The sequence below is a fragment of the Balearica regulorum genome, chromosome 19, assembly GCF_011004875.1.
Source record: "Balearica regulorum gibbericeps isolate bBalReg1 chromosome 19, bBalReg1.pri, whole genome shotgun sequence".
In the NCBI taxonomy this organism is placed as follows: domain Eukaryota; kingdom Metazoa; phylum Chordata; class Aves; order Gruiformes; family Gruidae; genus Balearica; species Balearica regulorum.
The window spans coordinates 5,880,053-5,904,800 of NC_046202.1; the positions used below are offsets into that span (position 1 = coordinate 5,880,053).

Genomic DNA, 24,748 nt, shown 5'->3' on the forward strand with positions numbered 1-24,748 from the left:
GTATTTTAATATTAATCATTATTGGGTTTACTTTGGAACTTCATCTACAAAATCACCCAATATTGGCTCTGGAAAGATAATTCTTGTATTTTTTTCTTTGGTCACATTTAAAAAATTATTTTAATTAGCACTACAGCTCTTTAACATGCCAGTCTGGAAATTCAGGATCTGACTTTCTGAAAGTAAAAGAAAACATCAAACAGCTAACCAAGATTATCTGCTAATAATGACTAGCTGTTTCCTGTCATAAGACATGATTATATGTGTACTTCAGACTGAATTAATCTTGGGAAAAGATACAGTCTGTGTGAGGGCTAATAGTGACATCATTTTTCTGAGAGACAAGGAAATTATAACTCAACAGATTTTTTCACTTTCTCAGTCTTGGATTCCTTTAAGCTTTACTTCTTTTAAAGAAAAGCAACAGGAATACATTTGTGGTTAACTGCCATGCTGCATGGTCTAATAATTCACAAGCTTTAGTGGCAGAAAGAGAACAATTTATTTTTAAGATTAACACATCAAGTGTAAGTACAGTTTAATTTTCAGTAACTTTGTTCTCAGATCAGTGACAAAAGCCAAAATTGTTTCTGTGAATGTATCCTTTATGTGGTAACATTTATGGAATAACTGAACAATCCACTCTCCCTGACTCAAGAAGAAATTTTTTTTTTTTTTTTTTAATGTAGAAAGTCTCTTCAGGTTTGCAAGCAAGGTGTTGGGGTTTAGTTCCTGCTCATCATCTCTCTCTACATCTTGTTTTTGAGCAGGTCAGTAAGATATAGCTCTATTCGTCACTCCTCCATTTCAGTTTTATTTCAAGAGCTTGTGTAGAGTGTCAAAGTGGTGGCTGGCTGCGTGTGAAACATTGCAAGCTACCAAGTTCCAAATTCCTTCATTTTGAGCAAACTGACTATTAAAGTATTTTGAGAAATACATCTTGACCCCTAAAAACTAGATTCCAATCTTCATGACAAAAATTAAAGGGAACTCTTAATCACGCAAAGATTATTTGGGGGCTATTTAAGGTGAGAAAATGCTAATATCCAACTCTCATACTTAATGCATATTACAAAAATGTTCTATTAATTATTCATAACCTGAAAAAATATGGTTGACAGCTCAATTTTCATTAGATCTGATTAGGTATGAAACTATAGAGATTATTGCTATCCCTTAATGGGGGAGGAGGGAAGAGCAACTAGAACCGCATGTGTCGCACAAAAGCAAGACAGGTTTACGTACACTGACTCTACTGGTAAAAGTTGTCTTTGGGAAAAAATGAGGGAGAGGGACAAGGACAGGAAAAGAGTTAATCTCAGCTAATTGGAACCAACATCTTTAAGGCCATGGTAAGAGTAAATGCTTTTTCTCTTGAGTTTGAGAGAGCTGGTAGCCTCTGTTAGCAGTTCTTTTCTATACCGCCAGCATAAGCACTACTGAAGTGTATACAAATGTTTCAATCAAATATTAAATTCCACTGACAGTTCGTATCACTTTCTAAACATGGAAATATATTTGAAGAGTGTGATACTCTAGGCCTCAAGTACAGCTCAGTTGTTTTCTAAATCACAGGACAGTCTGACTAAGCGGGTGAAATTGTGTGTTTGTGTATCTGTTCACAAGCTGTAGTTAACTGCCTCCCTAGAATCACTGTGTTAATGCCTACTGTGATGTCTGCTTGTATCTTAATGCTACACTGAGAAAACCTGTTTGAATGTGACATTGACTTTTTTGCATAGAATCAGAATTGTCTGTATTAAAATGTATTTATAAAAAATATATATTTTTTGTGGAAGGAAAGTAGGATTCTAGTTAATATACCATTGGGAAAATGTTAGAAACATTTTTACCAAGTTCATTTATAATTCTTTCTATCTTGTAAGTTACCTGATTTGTTTCCTATAAGAACATCCACTGTGGCCCATGTAGTGGCAATGCAATGCACTGTCATGCAGAGAATCTGGTTTTCAGAAAACTGGGAGTCTTTTGTTTCCTTTTGGGACAGTAGGAAACTGAGTAGGTTGCCAGGAGAAAAAGGAACCTTGGCACCGAATCCACTTCTGTGGCTTTGGCTTCAGTAACTAGTCTGCTTGAGTTGTTTGCAGATAGATAAGTAGTGAGCGCAAGGATTGAGATTTCAGGATAAAGAAAATTAGATGCTATGATTTAGTCTTCCTGTAGGAGAAGGAAAGTACTAAAATTAATTTATACAAGGATTGAATAGGGAGTACACTTGCTTAAAATTATTTAATATTGGCAGCTTAGTCATAAATGTGCATACTAGAGAATATGCTTAACTTTTCCCATTACCTCAGAAAATGATTAAAAACATGTCACTTTCATTAGCAAGTGTTTCTTCTCCTGTAACAAATTGCAAAATGTAAAAAAGTAAATAAATTATTGATCCTAGAATGGGGCTGATTGTCTACTTTATTTAAATGTTTATATTAGCACATGAAAAACATTTACATTTTCATTTCAGACATCTTCCATCAATATTTGAGATTGTTTTGTGCAAATTTATGTTACTAGTTTCACATTCTGATGATTATAAACTAAGCAATGCACATGTAAAAAAACTTCAGTGGTTTGCGTAGTTACATGAGTAACACAATTACATTAAAAGTGTTTAAATGGGATTCAGCTTTCTGATTGGTGAAAATATCTTGGGGCAAAATTAAAATAAATTAATTTCAAAGTAGATTAACAGAACTTTGGAGTTCGTAGTTATGCACCAGGTTCTGCTTTGAAAAATCTGCCAGCTGCACTATGGAGAATCAAATTTTGAAACTAATATGACACCTGCAATTGCTGTCTCTGCCATATTGACTAAAACTGAAACATCTGCTCAGACTGAAGTGAGTTGTACCGGGGTAATTCCATCTTGATGTTTTTGCTGTTTTAGTCAAAAATTCCTGGGAATATCTCTGTATTTCTCTGTGAAGCAGAACAATTTACCTATTCTCAGAGGAAAAGAAGTATAATGTTTTTGTTTGATGGGGATGCCTTAGTAACACAGTATCCAGCAGAACAATTATTGTGTACTGGAACTTGCAGGAGAAATTTATTCATATGAGATTTTAACTTTTGGACTGTTACTTGGAGCTGCATGAAATACTTGCACTGAGTTCAGCAATAAGGTGATGACCTGAGCACAGGTTTGTAATGTGACCGTTGTTCAGCTATTGCTCGTGTGAAATCTGCAATGGAGATATACTCAAAGTCTCTTACGGACTATTCTAAAACAGAGGATAGTTTCTGGTTTTGCCTGTACAAGTTCTCTGTGGTTAGATGTTCTCTCCTGATTAAGCTTACACTCGGAATTACCCGAACAACTGGAAGCATCAGGTCTATTTTCTTAGAATTCTTGAAAGGACTAGATGCTGATTTCACTGAATACCTAAACAGGGGAGATGATAGCAAAATCAGGACTAATAACTCTAATAAGGCAGGTTAAACAGTCTCTCTGATTTTGATGCTTAAGTATAATTACCTGAACTGGTTGAAAATCTTCTGAGGTTGAAAAGAATGCTTTAAAAAAAAAAAAAATCCAAATTTTATTCAAGAGAAAATTCCCCAGTGTTAAATGTCTGCCAAAAATATACTGCATTACCAATGCTTTTTCATTTTTTTTTTCCTTAGCTAGTATGTCAGTCTCATTTATTAATAAATATGCCTAATCATCCTGGAGATGTTCTGTACCTCTCCTCAGATTCTTATTTCTTATGGCATTTGTCAGCTGCTTAGCTATTGTGGCAAATCTTACGTGTTCACACCACGCTTCTAATTCTTTTGTCATTGTTCAAGGGCATTCATCTCTGTGAATTGCATTCCCTTAACATTTCTTAACTGTAGTAAGAACAATTCTCAGCGATATACTATTCCAAGTTTCCCAATGTATACCTTTAAGACAATGTATCTTTTTTATTTTTAAAGACAATTTTTTGAGATTACAGAAGTCTATCATTGCATGCTAGGATAAAATGAAGGTATTTATTCTACCTGTTTAAGCTCACAAAAAGGAGTAATTGCTTTACAGAGATTTTTTTTTTCCGAAACCAGAACTTAAAATAGGAGGTGAAATCATGCTGGATAATGTATATTAATTAAAACTACAAAGAGAATTTAGGTAGGTAGAGCATAATTGCAGTTGGATGATTCCCAGCCATTATTTTGAAAACTGACATGGGACCTTAAATAACAAAGGCCTGTTTTATTTAATAATAATTTAATTATTCTGGTAGAGGGCGTAAACCATGTTAATGAAGCTTGCATATGAAAGTAATTTGTAGCAAGAAATAAAAACAGGCAGGGAAGTTACAAACAGCAATATAGAAAACACATAATGAAATTTACTTTCTGAAAGGAAGTTAACGTATACAGGAGAGAAGAGTTCTAAACACTCTCAGTTCTTCCTTTCCTACTGAATGACAAAATGAATCAGAAGAGGGGAATAGCAAACTGGATATTTCATAATCTTTATAGTTTAGCTATAAAGAGTAAAAAATTATTCCAGATGACAAATTATTGGAATACACCAGTTTTACTATATTTATTGGAACAGTTACGCAGTCATGCGTCTTGTACTTGCTTGGCTATAGAAGAGTATGTAGCTTTTGTTTTTTCAATAATGGCAAGACAAAAACTGGAGTAGCAAAGCTTGGGCAAAGGGAAAAGTCTGGCAGTTACAGGTAAAGCTTTCAGTAAAATATCAAACTCTTACATTTATGTATCTCTTGCTAGTCCTGTGTATGCTGCAAAGTGTATTTCCTTGTGCATGCAGCCAAGCAAAGAAACGGGCATACAAAGCATCCTCTGAGCATGTGTACGCAGACCCTGTTGCAGCTATGAAAGGTGCTACACGCACCAGACCTGAAAGCTAGAAATACCTAGAACCTATTTGAGTAAAACCAACCCCACCAAAACTCAAACCCAAAACATTTTCTTCATGAATGGTGTTGTGAAAGGTATGGCGTACAACAGTTAGGCGAATGTTACTCTGTTCACTGGCATTCAACTCGTTTTGAAAATCATGTTTTTATTTCCCAAATGCATACCTTACCACCCTTCTATATAATTAAGTGTCTAATTAAACCTGCTGACTGCTTTGATGTCTGTACAGTTTCATAAGCCAGGAGAACAGAGGGTACACTACATCCCCTGAAATTAAAGCCTGCACGGAGACCTGATTATAAGTTCAGAAGAAATAAAACTTTCTGCCCCAGAAATGCCAAGTCTCTTTAGCACTGAGATGTCATGTACCATTTAAAGATGTTCCCCCACTGGAGTTCAGCAGCTGGCATTTGTCATAAACTAAACTTGAAATAAGAGTCCAGAAATGTTCTTTGCAGCGGACAAATACATGCATACATACTTTCTGTGGCTATCTGGCAAGAGATGCTTGCAGGAAACATGACCACAAGTGTCACCACTTAGATAACTTTAAAGACTATTGTTTCAGCTAGCATTTAAATTTCTCAGAGTTAAAATGAGAAAGATAATTTCCAGCCAAAGCAAAAGCTTGCACTAAAAGCATTGCAGTTTATCTCCTTAGATTAACTGAATATTTGGTACAAAATATTTTTCCACAGGTTTTGGGGTTTTGTTGGTGTTTTTTTAACGTTCTAAAGTCATGGAGTTAGAGGTAAGTATAATAAACGTCTTAAGTAATCATTTCAGCCTGGTGCCTCAGACAGGCACAAGCATGCTGAGCTTATTCATGTGGTTGAAATTAAATTCTTCAGTAGCTGCCTGATGAGTGAGATCTTAAATTCTTTGTTCATCCAAATCATGTAAATTCCCTCCTCTAGTGTTTTTGCTTACTGATTTGCTTCTACCCGAGAGCTCGGTGCGTGGCCACTTGCAGCCACTCACATAAACAGCACGAATCCCTGGGTGTCTGGGGAGGAAAGCAAAGCCTGTAGGAAATGCGGAGCCACACCTGCATTGGTTTTAGCTTATTACTCATCCCCGCCCGCTGCCAGGCCTTTCACCTTTACTTCCAGCGCACGAAACGCGCCTTTCCCGGCACAAGACGCGACTCTTCTCGCTGTGGAGACAGCAAACCCCGCTCGCGCCCAACGGCCCTTCCCGCCTTCCCGTTCAAATCCCACCGGCCGCGGCGGTGACCAATCAGCGGGGCGGGGCTAGACGTCCCCCGCCAACGGTCACCGCTCGCGCGGTGGAGGCGGTCGCTTCGCCCTGTGGTCGGGAGCCGCTTGCGGACGCCCGGTCGTTGGGCCGGATGCCCAGTTACCGGGCCGGCCGCTGTCTCAAGGGAGGCGGCACACGGGAGAGACGACGGGCCGCAGGAAGGGACGGTTCCGCGGGGGCGGTGCCCGGCAGAGCGGTAGCTCGGATGCTCCCTGCCGGGCGGCGGGAAGCCGCTTGCCGGTGAGGTGGGTTTCGGTAAATCACCTCAGAGCTGGCTTGGAAAGTTGTCGTCCACCCCGCCTGTGCCTGCTGCTCGTTAGTTGACGTAATGAATTTTCCGGTGACGATTGTGTGAATGAAGAAATTTGAGTAGTGCGGCTAATGACGGTCTTCGGTGTGCAGCCGGGCCTAATTGGTTTTGTCAGGAATAAATGTTTAATGGTTTTACTTGCCGCTTCTGTGCCCAGATCCAAAATGGATAGATTCAGAATAGGAAGGCCTCAGTTCATCTAAGCAGCAAAATGTTTCAGCGCTTTGTTATTCAGGTGGCTGAATTACGGAGGTTTAATAGCAACTGCAGTCTGCTCGTCAGTATTTATTGGCCTTGAGGCACATAGTACGGTTTTTATGTGTAAAAAATGATTTGCAGCAAAATTGGTGTGAAGTCAGCGGTTCTTGGAAGCTAATTCCAGCAGTTGTTGACATTTTGCAACCCTTGTTGATTCAGATTAATTCTAGAAAAGACTGCTTGTCTGGCTTCCTACTTCCCTCTGTGCCCCTCACCGTATTGAGCCCAAACTTAGGAATCTGTAACTAAAGGGTACTAAAAAGGTATCCGGTCTTGATGTGGAGATAATAAAAGACCAAAAATCATTATTGCAGGATGCTGAATAGCACTGACTTCCCACCATTGGGGAGGGCTCTTACATGGTGATGGTTTCACATTGATGGCTATTTCCTAATATCTGGCTGCTCATCATCCATTCAATATTTGTTATATTGATACCTAGTATCTAGATCATTAATCAGCTGATTGAGAAGCAGCCGGAGAAAATAAATCCAATATGTATTAATGGTGTTCCTACTGCTGTTTATTTTCAGTGTAAACAAGTATTTGTGTGTGTCTGTTTCTTTGTATGGACAAAAAAATTTGCCCTTTTCTGCTTCTCAAAAGGACTTGATTTAATTTTTTTTTTTTTTAGATGAACTAACTCCATCCATTATTTTAGTGAAGAAGAAATCAGCAGTTCTCAATCAAATTTTAGCTATCACCACATGGGAGACCCTATTTGAAAGCTTCCATTTACATTATCTCAGTGAGGAGGTGCAGGGCAAACCATATAGTTCTTCAGCTAGTGAATGTTTCGGGGTTGTTTGCATTAGATTAAAAATGGACTAAGAGATCAGAAAAAGCTTATGTAAAAGTGTTTACTATTTTTGGTATTTAGTAGCCAAACACAAACATTTGCACACAGATCTGGAAGTCTGATTGAAATATAAAAATGGAGTATTGGCACTGATAAACTAAGTTCTGGAATTCAAATATTTGTTTCAGCCAGTAGTTTAAGGTTATTTGAAAGTGCTGATAAGTCAGTTGTGCTTTTCTTTTCAAGCTTTGCGTACAGTTGGTGACATAAAGTAATGTTGATGTGCTATTTAATACTTTGTCTGTTCCATAATACCTATTAATCACTGTTGGTTTTAAGTAGCTCAGGGCTGTGCCAGGGTTTTGAAAGGTTGTGCAAAGATATGAACATATCTGAAAAGAACTGTATCAACAACAGCCAATGAATCTTCAGGGGTGATGGTTTTATACCAAGAACAGGAAAACATATGGGAGTCAGCCTACTTTAGCCAGAAGTCTTGGAACAGTAGATTTGGGCTCACATCAAGACAAAAGAGCTTGAAAACATAGTTCCAATACAAATAGCTATTATTTGAATTTTCTGAAGTTTAAATGAAACATACAATAAAAAAAGTTAAACTAATAAATCCTAAACTTTAGAATGCAAATTTTTCCTAATCATATGTTGGAGAGGAAAACAGTGAATGCTTTCTTCTGTTTGGTTATGAGATATTTTTATGGTAATTACACTTAAGCTTCCCCCCCCCCCCCACCCCCCCCCCCCCCCCCCCCGACAGAAATAGCTGTTTCCATAATGCATTTGGTTTAGGCTGATTAAGCAAACGTCATTAGCCTTGGACTAGGAAAACTTCATTCTTTTCCTCCTTTCTCCCCCTGTTTTCAGAGTACTACATAAAATGGTCTTTAATGCAAATGTATCTCAAATAGATTTGCAATGTGTGCAAAATAGTTATTTTATGGTAGGAACAAAGTAAGGTGTCACCAGCTCTACAAGTGTGAAGAAAATATTTACTGTGCTATCAATGACTATGTCAAAAATATTTTAGAAGTACTTGCACAAGATAAGGATTATTCTGCTATATAAACTTAAATAAAAGTCACTAAATAAATATACTTTTCTAATTTTAAAAAAGTAATTGTTCTAAAATTTGTAATTTACAGTACGATTCTTTCCTCATGCACCCATATTTCAATGGGATTTTTTCATGTGTACTGGACTCACTAATGCTAAACTGAAGCAGAACAATAAAATTCTAGATGAAAGAGCCTGAAGGTGTGTGGGGGTGGAACCCAGACAATTTATGATAGTTAATAACTTCCAGTCTTTTTTTTAATGACTCTTTAATATAAGAGAAATCATGTAATGACTTTTAACTTCTGTGAAATGTCCAACTGTGTTAAATATGGAATGTATTGGAAAAAAGACTTTAAGGTGCTTAGAATAAATAACTTTATATAGGGAGGACAAGCCTCTCTTGTGTAAATACAGTATATCAAGAAAGTCAAACAAGAAAAAACATGTTAGAGTGTTCTTTTCCCTTTTGTTCTTTACATCTGGTCATTCTTCAAAGATTTATTACCAAGAAAAATATAGAATACAGTATGACACTTAAATTTCTCTCTCTATTTCCTCCTCCCCCTGTACCTCGTGATCACATGTCTGGTCACAAGCATGGAATATATTGGTGCATCTGAGAGATTGCCCTCGCCTGCTAAACACAGCTTATCAAGTATATGAATGACACACATGAATTTACAAACCATGAATTAATTGCTATGCCCATAAATTATAAGTCTTTAACACAGGAAAAAAAAAAAAAAGCAGCTTAGTTTTCTTGATTTAAAATATGTGAATTTGGAGTTTCTGTAGCAGATATTTAGCTCATCTTGGTAAAGTGTTGTCCAGAATGATACAGTTGATTTTAATGGATTTTCATGTGTCATGAATTTGCTTTAATCACAAATATTTTATTACAATTTTGTTATGTTTTTAGAGTGATGGACCTTCCTGATGCCCTTCATCAGGTATGTTCTCATGCATTTTCTTGTCATTGTCTCCCTCTGCTACATATAAAATATTGGGAAGATTGTTAATTCTTGCAAAGGTCTGTATCATTCATCACATACTGGCCATAATGTGGTTCACTGTATGCTACTCAGTATGTATCATTATAAGGATTTTAAAAAGGGCTAATAAGAATTTGATGCAAATAGTGATTGAAAGTAATTGAAAACTGAGTATCTCACTCCCTTAGGCCTCTGAAAACATCGATGTGTGTACCACTCTTTGGTGTTTGCAGTGAAGGACTTCTAAACAGAGTTTTATGTTGAAAAGCCCTTAAGGATATGGGTGGCTGTATGCAAAGTCCTGCTGACGTCAGCGTGACTGCTCACTGAAGTTAAGTAAATGTGTTTGAGGAGTTTGAGAGGGTCTGGACAGATGGTCTTACCCCAGTGGTGGGGGGTGCTGGCACAGCAGCGTTGTCTTCTGTTGAAGTCAGAGAGAGTATACAAATGCACAGAGCTGTAAACCCCAATCTCAGCACAAGTCAGATCTGCTGTAAACAGTCTAATATTTGTAAGAGAGCATTATTTACCAAATATGATTATTATTATTTTTGGTTTAAGAGTGATGTTGACATATTTTAAGGAATAACAATAGCTCTGTGTTGCAGAGCCAGCAAGGGTACAAAAACATGCTGCCTGAGTGCAGGGCAAGGGGTCAGTTTGGTTTTGCTTTTCCTCAGTGCATGGTATATTGGGATATATATTTGTTAGATTCTTTTTTCAAAAAAGTATCTAGGATAATATTGTTGCTTTTAAAGTTTGTACTTGGTAGGTATTTATTTGTAACTTGGTAACTCAATATAATGTTTACTGGCTTTATACTTACTATATGCTTTAGGCTTATCATTTAATATGCACATTTCTAGTGATGTGGCATACTAATTTTTTTCCTTATTTCTTTAGATAAATGTTAGGATGGTCAAGAATTGATTCACCTAGCTCTAGTATGTTTGCATAACTCTCTTCCTGCTGTTTTTTTGCATAGAACAGCTTGGCAAGCTTGACTGCATTTCTCACTCTGCATATTCTGTTTGCAGGAATGCAGAGGAAGAGTGGCTTAAGTCAAGTGAAGATTTCTTGATAGCCGTATAAGGGATTACAAAGTTGCATCACGTGTTCTTCCTAAGTCTTCTCTATCTGTCTGCGCCAATCTGATTTTGTTTTAAGTCTGGGCTAGTAGGCATGGTTGAGCGTGTAGATTTGAACCTGGGTTTGGCTTCAGTCTTAACTGGCAGTACTCCCACCTTGCGTGAGAAAGCAGGCTAATCAAACCTGCATGCGTTTATTTTAATACTATCTTACTGTTCTGCCTGGTCTGTACTTTCCTTTGTAATTCCTTGCTGCTTTTTCATAGTGTAAGTGACCCAATCTGACTCAATTTTTAACTTCCTTAGTTTCTTCTGAGTTCCCATAATATGTGAATAGAGATGTCATTCAAGACACTTTGATATTTTTTTTGCTTTGTAGAATATTTTTCTTAGTGTTTGTTAAAGGTTCCTGCTCCAGATTGCTTTGTTTTTAGATTGTTTCACTTGGAATAAAACACTGTTCTGTTGTGTCACAAGCAGCATCTTTATGGTAAATCAGAGAGAGAAGTGTGTTACTGAGAAACTGGCTACTGAAATGCCTTAGTTTAGTTCATGTTAGGAACCATACGCTACCCTAATGCAAGGGTTAGTTCAGCATCATAATAAACCTGTTGGATTTATCAGATATGAACTGGATGTTAAAATAGAGATGGTGAGTTTGGCTAACTGCAACAATTATTGTTCTCTTTTTTTTTTATTAGTATTTTTCAAAATGTTGATTTATTGGTTGAATAAATCATTTTACTGTTCAGCTTATGTGGATAAAATTAGAGGAATGAATGTGAATAATTTCCAGCCAAGTAAAAATTCTTCTAAATTGTTTTGTTCTTTTTTATTAAAAAACCAGGGTTTTAAATTTCTTTTTAAACACAGTAAAACTGATTTTTCACTAAAGTATATTTGTTGCTTTGGTTTAGTCTGTCAGCAGCTAGTCCTCTATCTTCTAATACTCGCAGAGTTTTCAGTTTATGTTCTTGTTTCTCAAAACCCAGAACTTCTTTCAAGGGGACTATAAATGCTTTAATATGCAGATTTTTATTTTTTTAGTGGTCTGTAGCAGATGTTGTTGACATCATTGGCTCCAGGAAATAAGTTAGATTATTGTTTGCTTTGACTTCTATGTTCATTTGCAAGCAGCTTTCACTTAAAAAAAAAAAAAAGAAAAAAAAAGAAAAAAGTCAATCAATTTGCTCTTATAGTCATTTGTTTCTGGAAGATGCAGAAGATGAGTGGCTTGATAAAATGATGTTGACCAGTTCAGCTGTTAACAATGTTATCTTTAAATAGTTTTTTAATTTTTTTTTTTTAGTATCTGTTTGTAGAAAATTACAGTAAAGCTACATATCCTGCGGGTGACTTCTGGAAGAAGATTATTCTCATTCTGATGGACACAGTTTCAGCTGAGATAAATCAGATCGGTAAGCATGTGTGATGGTTAGGACTGTATTTAGACAAAATAATAACAACAGCTTGGTGTGTGGTTCACATTAGTGCTATAGGTTTGGATCCAGAATTACTTAGGTAGGCAGGAGACACTGTATCTAATTCCATAAAGGCAGAGTAAAGAGTAGTGAGCTGTAGGTCGGGTAGGTTGCTGTGTGGTGGTCCGTTTTGGATGGTGCTGTTGCTGCTGCTGCTGTTCTCCATCTGGCAGTGAGAAGGGAAACACTGGGAAGACGTTGGGGATGATGAAATGAGAACTAGGGGATCCACAGCCAGGCTGTCATCTTTCAGCTCCTCCCAAAGATTTCCTGTAACAAAACAAAATGGATTGATTCAACTTTCTTTATACATGCTTTTTGAAACATTGTTTTACAGGAGAAGCTGGTAATTATGCAGTTGTGTATGCTGTATGTGTACGTACCCTTAATCACTTGTGATTGAGAAAGGAAAAAGATTGTTTAGATAGTTATTATTTGTCTGTCTCCACAAAAAATTAGATCTGGGAGAAAGCAGCATTAATTTAAGAAAATTATTTCAATTTATAATTGGCAAGATTCTGGGGTAAAAGTATCCTTATGAAGCATAAATTCTATTTGAAAAAACCCCACTAATTTGGAAAAGGGAAATTGCCTCTGTTATCTTTATAAGATATGGAAGACCTAATGGCACTTTACGGGACAAATCTGCAAATAATACTACTTTACAACTGGACTTCTCGTAGTCTTATGGTGTAGCATTATCTGAATTGCAGACTAAATTACTGGATATGTGATGGACCTGACAAATCAAAAGATCTGAAATGTTAATTTTTTCTAACTTCTACCAAAAAGTTTCTCATCTTTCTGTTGAATGTGCATATCACAGTGAAAGCATTAAATAAGTTACTGCAGGAGGGCTGTATTTTTCATATTCATTATTGAAAGTTTCTTCAGGAGGGTTGGTGGCAGGGAGACTGTTGCTCTAGGCTATACCCACCATCTATAGACTATCAAATGGGATAATACTTAGCCCTTTTGCTAGAAGTAGTTTGATTTCTTTTATTTATTTATTTTTTAATATGTGTTTGTGTATAATGATTTTGCTCCCATGTGTGCAGGCCTTGTCTTAAGTTCTAGGACCTCTAATTTGAGATCTGATAATTTTATAAAAAGTAATAAGCTTAGATAAGGTTAAATAATTTAAGGTAAAGGGCAAGAACAGAGGGAAGTTGGAATTGTACTGTATTGGTGGAGCACATGGAATATTCACCGTACAAATGAGTATGCTCCAGATGAACTGAGTAAATGGAAAGATGTTCAGAGAAATGAGTGGAATGTGAGATCCGGCTGCCTGAAAGAGGAAGGAGCTGAGGATTCAAAAAACTGTGTTGTTAATCTTAGTAAAGCGATCTGGGCATGGCAGGATTGCGGAATGTTTGTGTCAGTACAAGGCAAGGCAATTGCATTCGCTGAGTCATGTAGGTTATTAAGACTGTGGTTTTTTGCTCTGTCTCTTAAGTTGCTTTGTGTACCACTTTTTGCCTGTGCAGGAAGCCAATTCTTCCATGTTATTTGGTGCAGCAAGAGCTTTATCATTTGGAACCCACAGGTTTTATTTTGTATGTATACATATATATACACACACACATATAAACTTGGCATATTTTGTTACTGTTTTTGCATGGAAAGCTATGTTCTTATTTTAAAATCCTGTCCATTGAAGATGATTCAATTATTTAATATCAAGAACTTTACTGTCAGTATTACTTGACTAAGTATTTAAGAACACACCTCAGGAAATATAATTGTTCAGGGCATAGATCACATGAATGCCTGTGAAACTTGTGAAGGAGTAATAGCATTCTTTTGAGCAAAGATATGGAAGGGGTTTGAATAAATAATGATAAATAAAAATGTGAACATGTTAATTCAATCAAAAGGATTTATCTTTGTGCTCCTCACATAACAATCGTCTTGATGTGCACCAAATAATTGAGCATGAGTATTTTTCAGTGGAAAATAGGTCTGAATTTAAAAAAATACATTCTAAATACTACATTGCAGTATTTAGTATTAGCAGTTGTGGTCAAGAATAAGCGGGGGTTTTGGTGTGGGTTTTTTTTTTCTGGATGTAAATCTGTAGCTTTCTTGGAAAACTTTCTAAAGATAGAATGCAAAATAATGTAGGCTACTAAGCTGGGCTTTGTAGCAGTGGCAAGGACAGGTAGTTAAAAAAGAAGGACAAAAATCATGGCTTCGTTCTGCTAGCAGTTTAATGCAGGATACCTTTGAAAATGGAAGGGAAACACACCCACACACACCCGCACACACACCCCCCAATTTATGCAGGGTTGGGATGTGATGTAATAAGCCTGACTAAAAAATAGAAATACCTTAGATACCTACCTTGGAGATCAAAATCAGTCAGGGATGGATTAAGAGCATCGATATCATTGCTGAGATCTCCTTCCTGCATGAGCGTGTCCTGCATTGTCCTGGCTGTACAGTGCTCTGTCAGCATCTTCACACCACAGATGGGGGGGGTCTGAGCCGGCAGTGGAGAATCCTGGGTGATGCTGGGCTGAGTTCTGAGTTCACTTTGAGCCTCCCCAGAAGGAAACAGGGTCTGAGGGTCAGGTGGCTGTTGCATTAATGTACTTGAGATTTGAGGAAAACCCTGTGGTGATGAATAGCACGCAGTTTGCTGCCCCCCGAGTAAATTTGGTAACGGGTTCTTGACATGTAGAGCTCCTGATGCGTGGATACTATGTAATGGCTGTGGTATACCGGAGGAAAGAGAGGACTCGCATAAGGAGTGGGATTGGACTGCCATCTGTCTGGAAAGGGATGCACTTGCAACACCAGTCGGACTGCAGGACATGGTTGAAGATCTGAGCTTTTCACTTTTGTCGCCTATCAGTGTGTCAAGTTCTTCTACAAAACAAGAAAAAAGTCCATGACTGACTTGGTGCTAACAGAGCTTTAACATTCCTAGCTTACAGCTAGAATTTTAGTGTTCCTCAGGAAATGAGTGAGTGGTATGGCCTAGAGAATATAAGAACCCCAAAAGCCTGACATGTTTTTTCTAAATTAGCATTGCCAAGTGAGTATGTAATAAATTGCATTTTTGTCTTTAAAGGTTGCATACTTATCAGTTAATTTCAAATTTCATTCTGTAGTACTTAACTCAGTGTTGGTTTCATCTTAAAGTTTAGTGAGATGTCAAGAGAGAATGTTTTCTTGGTGGAGCTTCTCTGTGCCTGTTTGGAAGCACTCCTGCAAAACCAGGAGTTTAATTCTGCTTTTAAAAATTTTTTTATGATTTTGCCAATTGCTTGATAACCAGGAAAAATTCTTAAATGCTTTCCTAAAGCATGTATAAATTCTCTTGTACAGCTTGGTGTCTATTGCAAAGAAAAGTTCTGGGGACCACTGATTGAGAACTGATATGCTAACATATTACTGACCTGGCTTTGCCATACTCTTCCTTACAGCAACTGGGTCTTTCCTCTTCCATTTCTGAAGCTCCTCCTGCATCTTATCAATTTTGGCTGGATTCAGAGCCCACAAACAGCCTTTCCGAGATGAATTGCCTGACTTATTTTCAACTTTCTCAAAGCATTTGTTCAAAGATAAGTTGTGGCGTACAGAATTCTTCCAACCATCTGGAGCTGTCTGGAAAAACAAATCCAATCTAAGAATGGAACTTCAAGGCAAAAAAAAATCCAAATATATTTCCCTGTTTTGACTGATGAGACTATAAGTAAAGCTGTTTAGATTATACTTTCTACAATATGAAACATGTACGTTAGAAGGAAGCCACAAAAATGTTACAGTCCTGTTGTGCGGGAAGAGAGGAATCAGATAAATTAGTAGCTGTTCTCCCAAGCAAGAATGTTGGTCTTGTCAGAGCAGTTGCTGGATTTGTAAGAGTGAATTTGCAAATCACAAGAATTAAGTGGGTAAAGAATTATATTCTAGAACTGTGAACTAACAGGAAATCTATCTTCTTAAGCTATTTTGGAACACCTAGAAAAAATTCAAACACTTAGTTGAAGGACTACGTGCTACTTGGACTCAAATTAAGTGTCCAGGCAGACTTCAAAAGAGTTTTAGCATGCTACTGTAGGTGTAACTTTGTGTGCTAGCCAATTATATAACCAAATGGTTTAATCGCAAGCCCTACGGATGAGATACAGGTTTCTACATCTGATCACTGCATCTTTTTGCTTTGCATTTATTTTTAACACAGTAGTAGAAACTGGAAGGTTCCTTGAACAATTCATATAAGCTTCATTAAAATGATTCTTCTATTTTTATTTAGGCAGTTTCTGATCAATGAGGGAACCAAAATTCCCTCCTTTCCCTGAGGACAGTTTTGCATTCAACTGCAAGAACGGAAAGAAAAGAAAACCAAGTGCAAAAAAATCTTTCCTCTGTTTATACAATTTAATTTTTACAATCTTTTTCTCCCCCGGCCCAGTTGTTGGAAATGAATATTGCTGTAAGAGATGAAGAGGGGAAATACCCAGCAAAAAGGTCTTGCTCAGATTCTGATGGGAAATGCCTGTGTGCTTGCTAATCTGAAATACTGATCTTGAAGAAATGGCACTGTATCCTTTTATTGCATAGAAGTTTTTCTGGTGTTTATTTGATTTCACTCACTTCTGCTTACTTAGTCATGCAGCCTGAAGATACTGCCTATCACATCAAGGCTTTGTAAATTAGTATGTTTGTTCATATCAGGAGATTCCTGTAGTAAATTCCCAATGTGTCACTTCCTTGCTTTTCTTTTGGTAGGTACTGTACAATGCTATTTGTTGCATGTCTGAGGAGAACTGTCTTAGCTCATTGCCACTGCACTGTAATCTTAAAAAAAAAAAAAGGGGGGGGGGAGCAGGAAAAATGACTGGCTACATAAGGGTAGGAATCAATCTGAGAAACCCAACTTCATTGTAATAGATGACAACTGCTGGTCTGCTAGTCCAGCTAGACTTCCCCTGTCATTGTAAGACCAGTTAAAAAAAAAAGTAGCTTTACCTGCATCAGTCAGATGATATTCTTTCCAAAAGGTCTGCATTTGCAGAGATGAGAGAGGAAAATGTCAAGTGAGAAAGACTTTAGAGCTCATTGGATTACAAAGAATGATCTTCAGTACTAGTGTATGTGAGGTGCTTCCCCCCCCCCCCCCCCCCCCAAAAAAAAAGAAAAGAAAAATGATTTTGGATACTTTTTCTTGTTTCCAAAAAATCCTCATCTATATGTGATAAGAATTAAAAGAAATTAAACAACTCTGAAAGGGGAGTGAAGTCTATGTGCCTCTATTGATTCATATTCATGGATGCAAAATATTTGTCATCATAATTGTTTATATCAACCACAGAAAATTATTGAGCAGAGAGCACAAGAAATAAACGTTTTTCCATAAACCAAATTTTCCTTTTATGTGCATTGTTTTGTTTCTGTTCTTATGCTTTGTTAATAAGGATCCTTGTCTCATAGAAAATGAGCTTTTTGGTAGTTTCTCTAATTGTAGCCTAGTGTAACAGATTTCCTCTAAGATCATCTTTTATAAATAGACTTGTGTCCATTTTTGCTTTCACATGATACACCATGAATTTTTGAACATACTTGGACAGCAACCATATTTTTGTCAGGAATTTAAAATCTGTTCTTTCCTAGCTTGTTGTGAAGGACTATCTTGTGGGTTAAGGCATTAATAGCCAAACTGAAGAATTTGAGCATCAAATTTAATACTTGCTTTCTTCGTTTAAAAAAATGAATTAGTTGTGGAAGTTAAATACATGTTATTTACTAAAAAATAAATTATTTTTCCCTTCATAGCAGCACAGTTTCTACCCTTTTGGCCCACCTGATGTCAGCATTTCACTGTTCTGTTAGCCAGTCCCATAGGTGAGACAACCTGCATTTCTATTTAAAGTAAACAAAACAAACCAAAGCAAGAAAAACCCCCTTAAAACTTTTTCTGCCATAGGGTAATACTAAAAATGATGAATCAGTTTTTCTCCCTTGCAGATGATATTCAAGTTGCTTTCTGGCAGTTCCAAAAGTAAATAAAACTGTTCCTCCTAGGTAAGATGCGTACTTAGCTACTGAATAAGCTGACCTGAAAGAATATTCATGTTTCTTGCCCTGCACATGAAGCCTCATATACACTGTCTGTATCTAGACGGGATAATTAGTGTTTCTGCTAAGCACCAGAGAAGATGGGAGTGGCATGTGTTTCTCAGAGGTTTTCAGAATGTGTGGGGGTGTAAACTATGAGATAGTTTTAGAAACGTAAGAGCAAAAAGTACATGGATTTATTCTGGAGACTGCTGCCAAGAGCTGAACAGGTTCTTGCATTAAACTTGGTATTGCTGAGCAGTGAAAAATAGTCATTTACCAAAGGAGGCCCTGAAGGAATGCTCTGGCAGCGTGTTCGTGTTACAACTCTGTCACCAGATTTTTAAGTTAACATTTGATTGTCTGTTAATGAACTGAGCTTTGGCTACTGAAGTTGCTCTCGTGTAGTTGGAATCTCCTTGCTATGGCTCATTTCTGCCATTGCTGCGTTCAGTGTAGTGTGGACAAAGCTGTGTGGAATTGGACGCTGCAAGAGAATACTTGCTGCTCTAAGTTCCGTCAGACCACAGACCTTTCTAACCTCTTGGACCACTGGCAGTAACTCCAATTAACAAGATTAAAGCTTTCTGTTAGACTCACTAATCACTACAAAGAAAAAAAAGGATGACAAGCAAAAAATATTATTGTACAGACCCATTGATCCTGACCGCCTCTTGAAGTTTAAAGAGTTCAGTGATCTTGCAAAACCCTTTCTCTTTAAATCTAGGTCTCAAGAGAAGGGAGAGGTACATCAAAGAGTAATTCAACTTTAGCTGCGTAGATGTTTTTTTTTTTTTTTTTTTTTAGGACGTAGGAGTTGGATTGCTCTGTTTCAACTAGAAATGAGATTGTTGCATCATAGAAACTAAATTTGCTGTGGCAGCGAATACAAGTTAATTTGACTAGGCTTGTATCATCTAATGTCTCCCAGCAAGATTCTGTGTACACTTGTACTCTGTTTCTAAGTTAAATTGCTTCCCCTCCTCCTGTTGTATCCTGCTATTTAGTGAGTTCTAGTAGCAACAACAACAAAATGTTCTTTGCTGATTCTTATATTACTTTATCTTGCTGAAGACTCTCCAAAAAAGGGACGATGGAGGATAGTAGCTTTTGCTGTGTATTGGTAATTCTGTGGGCTGCTGTTAAAACCAGAGGTAGACAAGGTTTAGCGCCTGTAAGCATAATGCTTGCTTGCTTATTCTCCCCTGCTTATTTTAGGGGTGTTTGGGATGGAACTAGTCAATCACTTGACAGTATTTCTAAGTAAAATGCAAAAATAAAGCTGTCACAAAATAGTGAATGTTCCAGCAGTACCCCTGCACTGTTCTTTTCCTATAATGCATATGACAGCAGTAACCTCATGCTCCTCAATTTTTAAATGAATGCAGAAAAAGACATGAGGATCTGGGGGGGGAGGGGAACCCAAAATGAAACCACCAAAAAACGCCCACCCAAACCAATCCACCACCGAAACCCACTCCCTGTGGAGCAGGCAAGTTTTGGTAAAAAAGGGAAAAGTTTAGATTAGGTATAAAAGAGTTATTTAAAGCTGTAGTCGAAATGTACCTGCTGTACAGATGAGCATAGGTATACACACATCTGGATGTATACACACCCAGACAAACACACCTATCTATACAAGTTTACACACAAAATACTGCAATATATACAATACACAATATTTACATGCAATATATAGTTGAGGAAAGGATGTATATTTCCCTAATGTTTCTGCTGTGTCAGAATAACTTTAACTTCAGGACCAGGAAGGTGACGAACGCCTGGCAGAGCCACAGTGTTGTGTCAGGAATTCTGTGAGTGTTGGCAGCAGCAGCACTTAGTGTGCAAGCTGCTGATTGTTGTAAGGGAAAGGAGAATTAATTTCATTTTGGTCTGATGAATAAATGTGGACGTGCCTGTAAAACTTATTTTTAATATTCTCACCTCTCTGCTTGAAACTTATGTTATTTTTCTAGAAGACAGTAAACAAATAAGAATGTGTTACTTTGCTGTAGATCACAGGATTTGTGCATTATGCTCAGAAGCATCGTTCTGCAAAATATCAATTTCAAAACGTTGTGGACCAGGACCTTTTTCACAATCCTCAAACTGTTTTCCTTTGGATTATTAATATTTCTTGCAACCAGTGGTAAATGCATGGAAAATAGAGTTAATATTCTGTTAGGGACAAGGGACAAAATACAAATCTTGAAATTTCTTCTTGTTTTGCAAATGAAAAAAAAAATTACAGCTACTATGGTCTTGTCATGTGCCATTCTACCCTTCTTCCTTTCCCTGTGCAGATTATTGTCATTACTTAACTTCATGTGCGTTTAGCCTAAAAATTAGTTGTGTCCCTGTGACTTAACAAAGTTAGAGTGCTTCAGATTTGTTTGAGTGGACTATGACGAGTCATGTTGTGATGGGATACTTCTTGAATTATGATGGTAGGTTTCTTTATTTTTTTTTCTCCCTTCTCTTGCTTGTAACAAATAATAGAGTAGCTAGGGCTTCCTTTGGGAGGAAAGCTGGGAATACAGAGGTGTAATGGATCCTAACAGTTCTGCCTTCATGGTAATGTGTATTCTTTTTCTTTGATTACTGACATGTTCAATTTTTTTTTTTTTCTGAGGGGGGAGGGAGCATTATTTACCCTCAGTTAGTGTCCAAAACCATTGCAAAATTGTATCAGAACATTTATTTTTAGTTATTCTTAGTGTTCTTTCCTTAATACAAATATTTGAATTGCCATTCTGTAGCTGCTTTAAATTTGGTTTAATTGCTGCATGTTTATTTGCAGTAGGAAACAGGACAGACTCATGTTGCTTTATTTTAATTTTTGGGCCTTGCTAACAGTTGCAGGTCACTTGATGTGGACTTTTAGTGAGATGTTTTTGAAGAATCAGCAATAATAAAGCTCTCTGGGCATCAGTTGATGATTCTATTATAGCTCTTTTTAAAATCTTAACTGTAATCCTGCTCTTGGATCATGTGCTGACTAATCTCTTTCCACTTTCATTCCAAGTGCAAGAAACCATTCTCTTATAGTGTGGATTTAAATCTCAATAGCATCTGCTGCAAACCATACACCCTTACGTTGACCAACATTACTGTGTAATTATGAGCTTAGTACCATTTATCACATATTATAGTTTTCTTTGTAGAGTGCATGCAAGTGATGAAGTTGCCCAAGACGGATATCCCAGCTCCGGAACAGAGCAAGATAACCTTGAACCTCTGCTTCCACATGAGTCTGGAGGTGCTATTGATGGCAGAGGAAGCCACAAGACCAGTTCTGCCTGTATTTGAGATCTCAGAGGAAGGAATGGATGTTTCTTAAAAATATTTGTCCTTTTAATGAGTTTTTAGTGAGGAATGGCAGCTGTTATCTGCACAAACTCAAAGCAGGAACAGTTCTTAGTATCTTTTTGTGTTTAATATTACCACGTATCATGTTCACTTTTGTGCCTAGGCCTAAAATGCTGACTAGTTTGTGATCATGAAGATACATAGCATATAATTGATTTCATATTAATCTACTAAGAAATTATTCCTTTTCATAGATTGAATCCCCTCCCTGATTCCCTCTGCTGCCAGGTAAGCTTAGAGAGAAATTTTACCCCCCTTCCTGTGGAACTCACCTTAAAGTAAGGAAAGTGTTCCGTCATGAAATTGTAAATCTCGCTGACTGGCAAACTCCCTGTCTTGCTGTTTTTGAGTGCCATGAAGATCAGGATGCTTTAGGGAGAGAAAGAGAAGTATTTTAGCCTGTTCTGCTTGACTCCTCAGAATCAGCAAAAAAGACTATTTTTCACAGTGCGTGTAATTACTCTGGCTTTCACTGTCATAGCATGAATACTGATGATGCTTAAACTTTCCACTCTGTTGTTCATAAGCAATCTCCTTACGCTGCTTAACTTCTAGAGGTAATTCTCAAAGTGCGTATAGAAGGTCCAACCTGGATTTAAAATAAAGTAATAGAAAGTGGAATCAAGACCACGGCCTTCAAATCCTGCTAGTGTGTATTCATGTAAGGTTGGGTTTGAATGCTTAAACTGATAAAGGCTACAAAGAGAATATCAAACTGCCAGTGACAGAAGGTATAATTAAAATTTAATTGTCTGATCTACTTTGTTAGACTGCTATTTGGGGGCTAAACCTGTGTAGTGACTGGCATATCTGATATGTTTTCTAGGCATTTCTGTGCCCTAGTAACTGGAGCAAAACATTAGTTTTAACACAGGGCCTGGAAAAGACAACTAAGCGTGATTAGTCTTGTGCTGATGAAATTTGCAACACCTCAGATTTTGTATTAGAGAAACATCTAGCTTTTGTGGGGGTGTTCAAGACTGTTCACATGCTTTACAATATTTCATTTCCCTCTGCCTTGGCCCCAGAGTCTGGAACATCTTGTGATTCATACAAACAGGACAGAGCACACTGGGAACAAGACAAATAAGAGTAAGCATGTTATTGCAAATTATGCTGGAAATAGGCCATGGGTAAACAATGTATTTCCTGTAACATTAGGACTTGAAAAAATATTTTATTACCTGTAGGAGTAGATGGGTTTGGGAAATAGAGGCTGCTGAGATTCTTGACTGCTTTGAGGAGCAATTCTTTGGTAAGGGTAGTGTGAAGAAGTAATGTAAGTCACAGGATAGCTGCCTCCCGAGGGATACTGATGATACAATAAAAGAGATGTTACTTGGTTTAGCAATAAGCTCTCAGAAATATTTCTTAATAATAGTATTAAACTATTTAGTTCTACATTTAGTAGCTGTTAGGCCAAGTCAGACTTAAAGTCTTTCTAGCATGGTATTAGAAAACATTAACATTACTAGTTAATGTTTAAGTAGTAGAAGAAACAGGGCATGTATGAGGAGGGAATCACTGATATGTTGGCTGTTAGCAGATCCTGTAGCAGTGTGTTCCAAATTAAAGTATGTAAAAAAAAAAAAGAAAAAAAAAGAGGTACTTTATTATTGCCTGCTATGCTAGAATCCTTGTGAAAAATGGGAATAACCATAGTCTATTAATTGTCTCCAGATAGTTCATAACTTTGTAGACCTAAAACATATCTCCCTTCAGCAATCTCTTTTGCAGTTAAAGTACCTTAGCCTGCTCAGCATCTCCTGAACAATTATGCAGACAAGTAAATTAATGGTGTAATTTTATTTATACAAGTATATTAAAAAACCCCAAGAACAGAATAAAGTACTTCAAACCATGTGCACCATAGAAAAATAAGCCTAGTAAGTAAAGCCACTAAAAATACGGGAAGAAACAGGGAAGTTTTGACTGAGCCTTGTTCAATTTTGTATGCTGGTTTTTTTGTTTGTTTGTTTTGTTTTTAGGTGGAGAGGGATACAACAAGGCAAAAATTCAAAGTGTATAAAATCTACTCCCAAGAGAATAGCATCCCAAAGCATCCGTTCAATTTGCTGTTACCAGACGAGGCAGTAAAAAACCCAAACAACAACAACAAAATCTTTAGTGGATGGCATCAGAATATAAATAAAGTGAATGTATTATTGTAGAATAAATTAGTAGTGTCATTCCAGGGGTCAGGAGAGTGGCATATGAGACATTTCTCATAGGTGGTTTTCATATTGCCTGACTTGTGCTGAAGCTGTGAGGCTCTGTCAGTTCCCTCATAGTTAATGACAAGAAACAGGCTTCTCCAAGTGACTGGGAGTTTGTGCTGTTAACCACCACCTCAAGTAGCTTCTTTCCCCCCCCCCCATTTTCTATATCAGGAAGCTAAAAAGAATAGCCAGGACACCTAAAATCAGATAGCATTTCTGCTACCCTCCCTCCATCCCTAGGTACAAGCAGGAGAATGCTACCTGAGACTGAAATGCTAAGCGCTCTCTTCAAGAGATCTCTAAGCCTTTCCATAAAGAAATGGCTGGCCTATCATGTGATCACTGTGATAGAAGTATGCCAATCCAAAGAAATAGGTGAGAGAGGAGAGATATAGATAGCCTCAATTGCATCAGAGATTCTGTAGGTTTGCTCTCATTTTTTTAATGCAGCAGTTAGTCACATATTTCTCTTTTTCAAATTACAGTTTAAACCTGCTGGCAAGCACCTTTCAGGAACAAAGAAACACTACCCTGTTGAGGTAAGATACCATCATTTGGCTCTCTGTGAGGTGAAGGCTCCCTCGGAACTCAGAGCTCACTGAAAGGAGTTTCTGCCTCTTACAGATGAATCTTTCCAGATGCCAAGGCTAGGGCATGACCAAAATTAGGAGTCATGTCATATGCTATTAAAAAATCTACCTGCATGCCTTCCCTAGTACTCAAAGGTTGCTGAGCCCTGTTTTAGTGTTTTACTGCTTAGCTCGAGAAGTCCTGTGTCACGAAGTCTTTATGGTTCCTCTGAAAGATTATGATGTAGCTTTCGAGACTTGTTGGGAAAATTTCCTTGGTAATTAGTTTATATGTCTCCTTAGTTTCTTACTGTCATTCCTATTTTCAGACCAATAGCTTCTGTTGCTCTTGGTCTTTGTCCCCTTA

The 24,748-nt window shown here is 37.3% G+C and overlaps 1 protein-coding gene across 1 annotated transcript in view; it reads right to left on the reverse strand.

Annotated features, from left to right (window-relative positions):
* Positions 1-11,400: 11,400 nt before the first annotated feature.
* Positions 11,401-24,748, reverse strand: part of FOXN1 (forkhead box N1) — a 35,111-nt gene continuing 21,763 nt past the window's right edge. The window contains exons 4-8 of the mRNA XM_010300650.2: positions 22,778-22,905; positions 21,866-21,962; positions 15,566-15,773; positions 14,505-15,032; positions 11,401-12,428 (exon numbers count right to left, since the gene is read on the reverse strand). Of these exons, the coding sequence (XP_010298952.1) occupies positions 12,160-12,428; positions 14,505-15,032; positions 15,566-15,773; positions 21,866-21,962; positions 22,778-22,905 (1,230 nt within the window). The 3' untranslated portion in view covers positions 11,401-12,159. The remainder of the gene's footprint in view (positions 12,429-14,504; positions 15,033-15,565; positions 15,774-21,865; positions 21,963-22,777; positions 22,906-24,748) is intronic.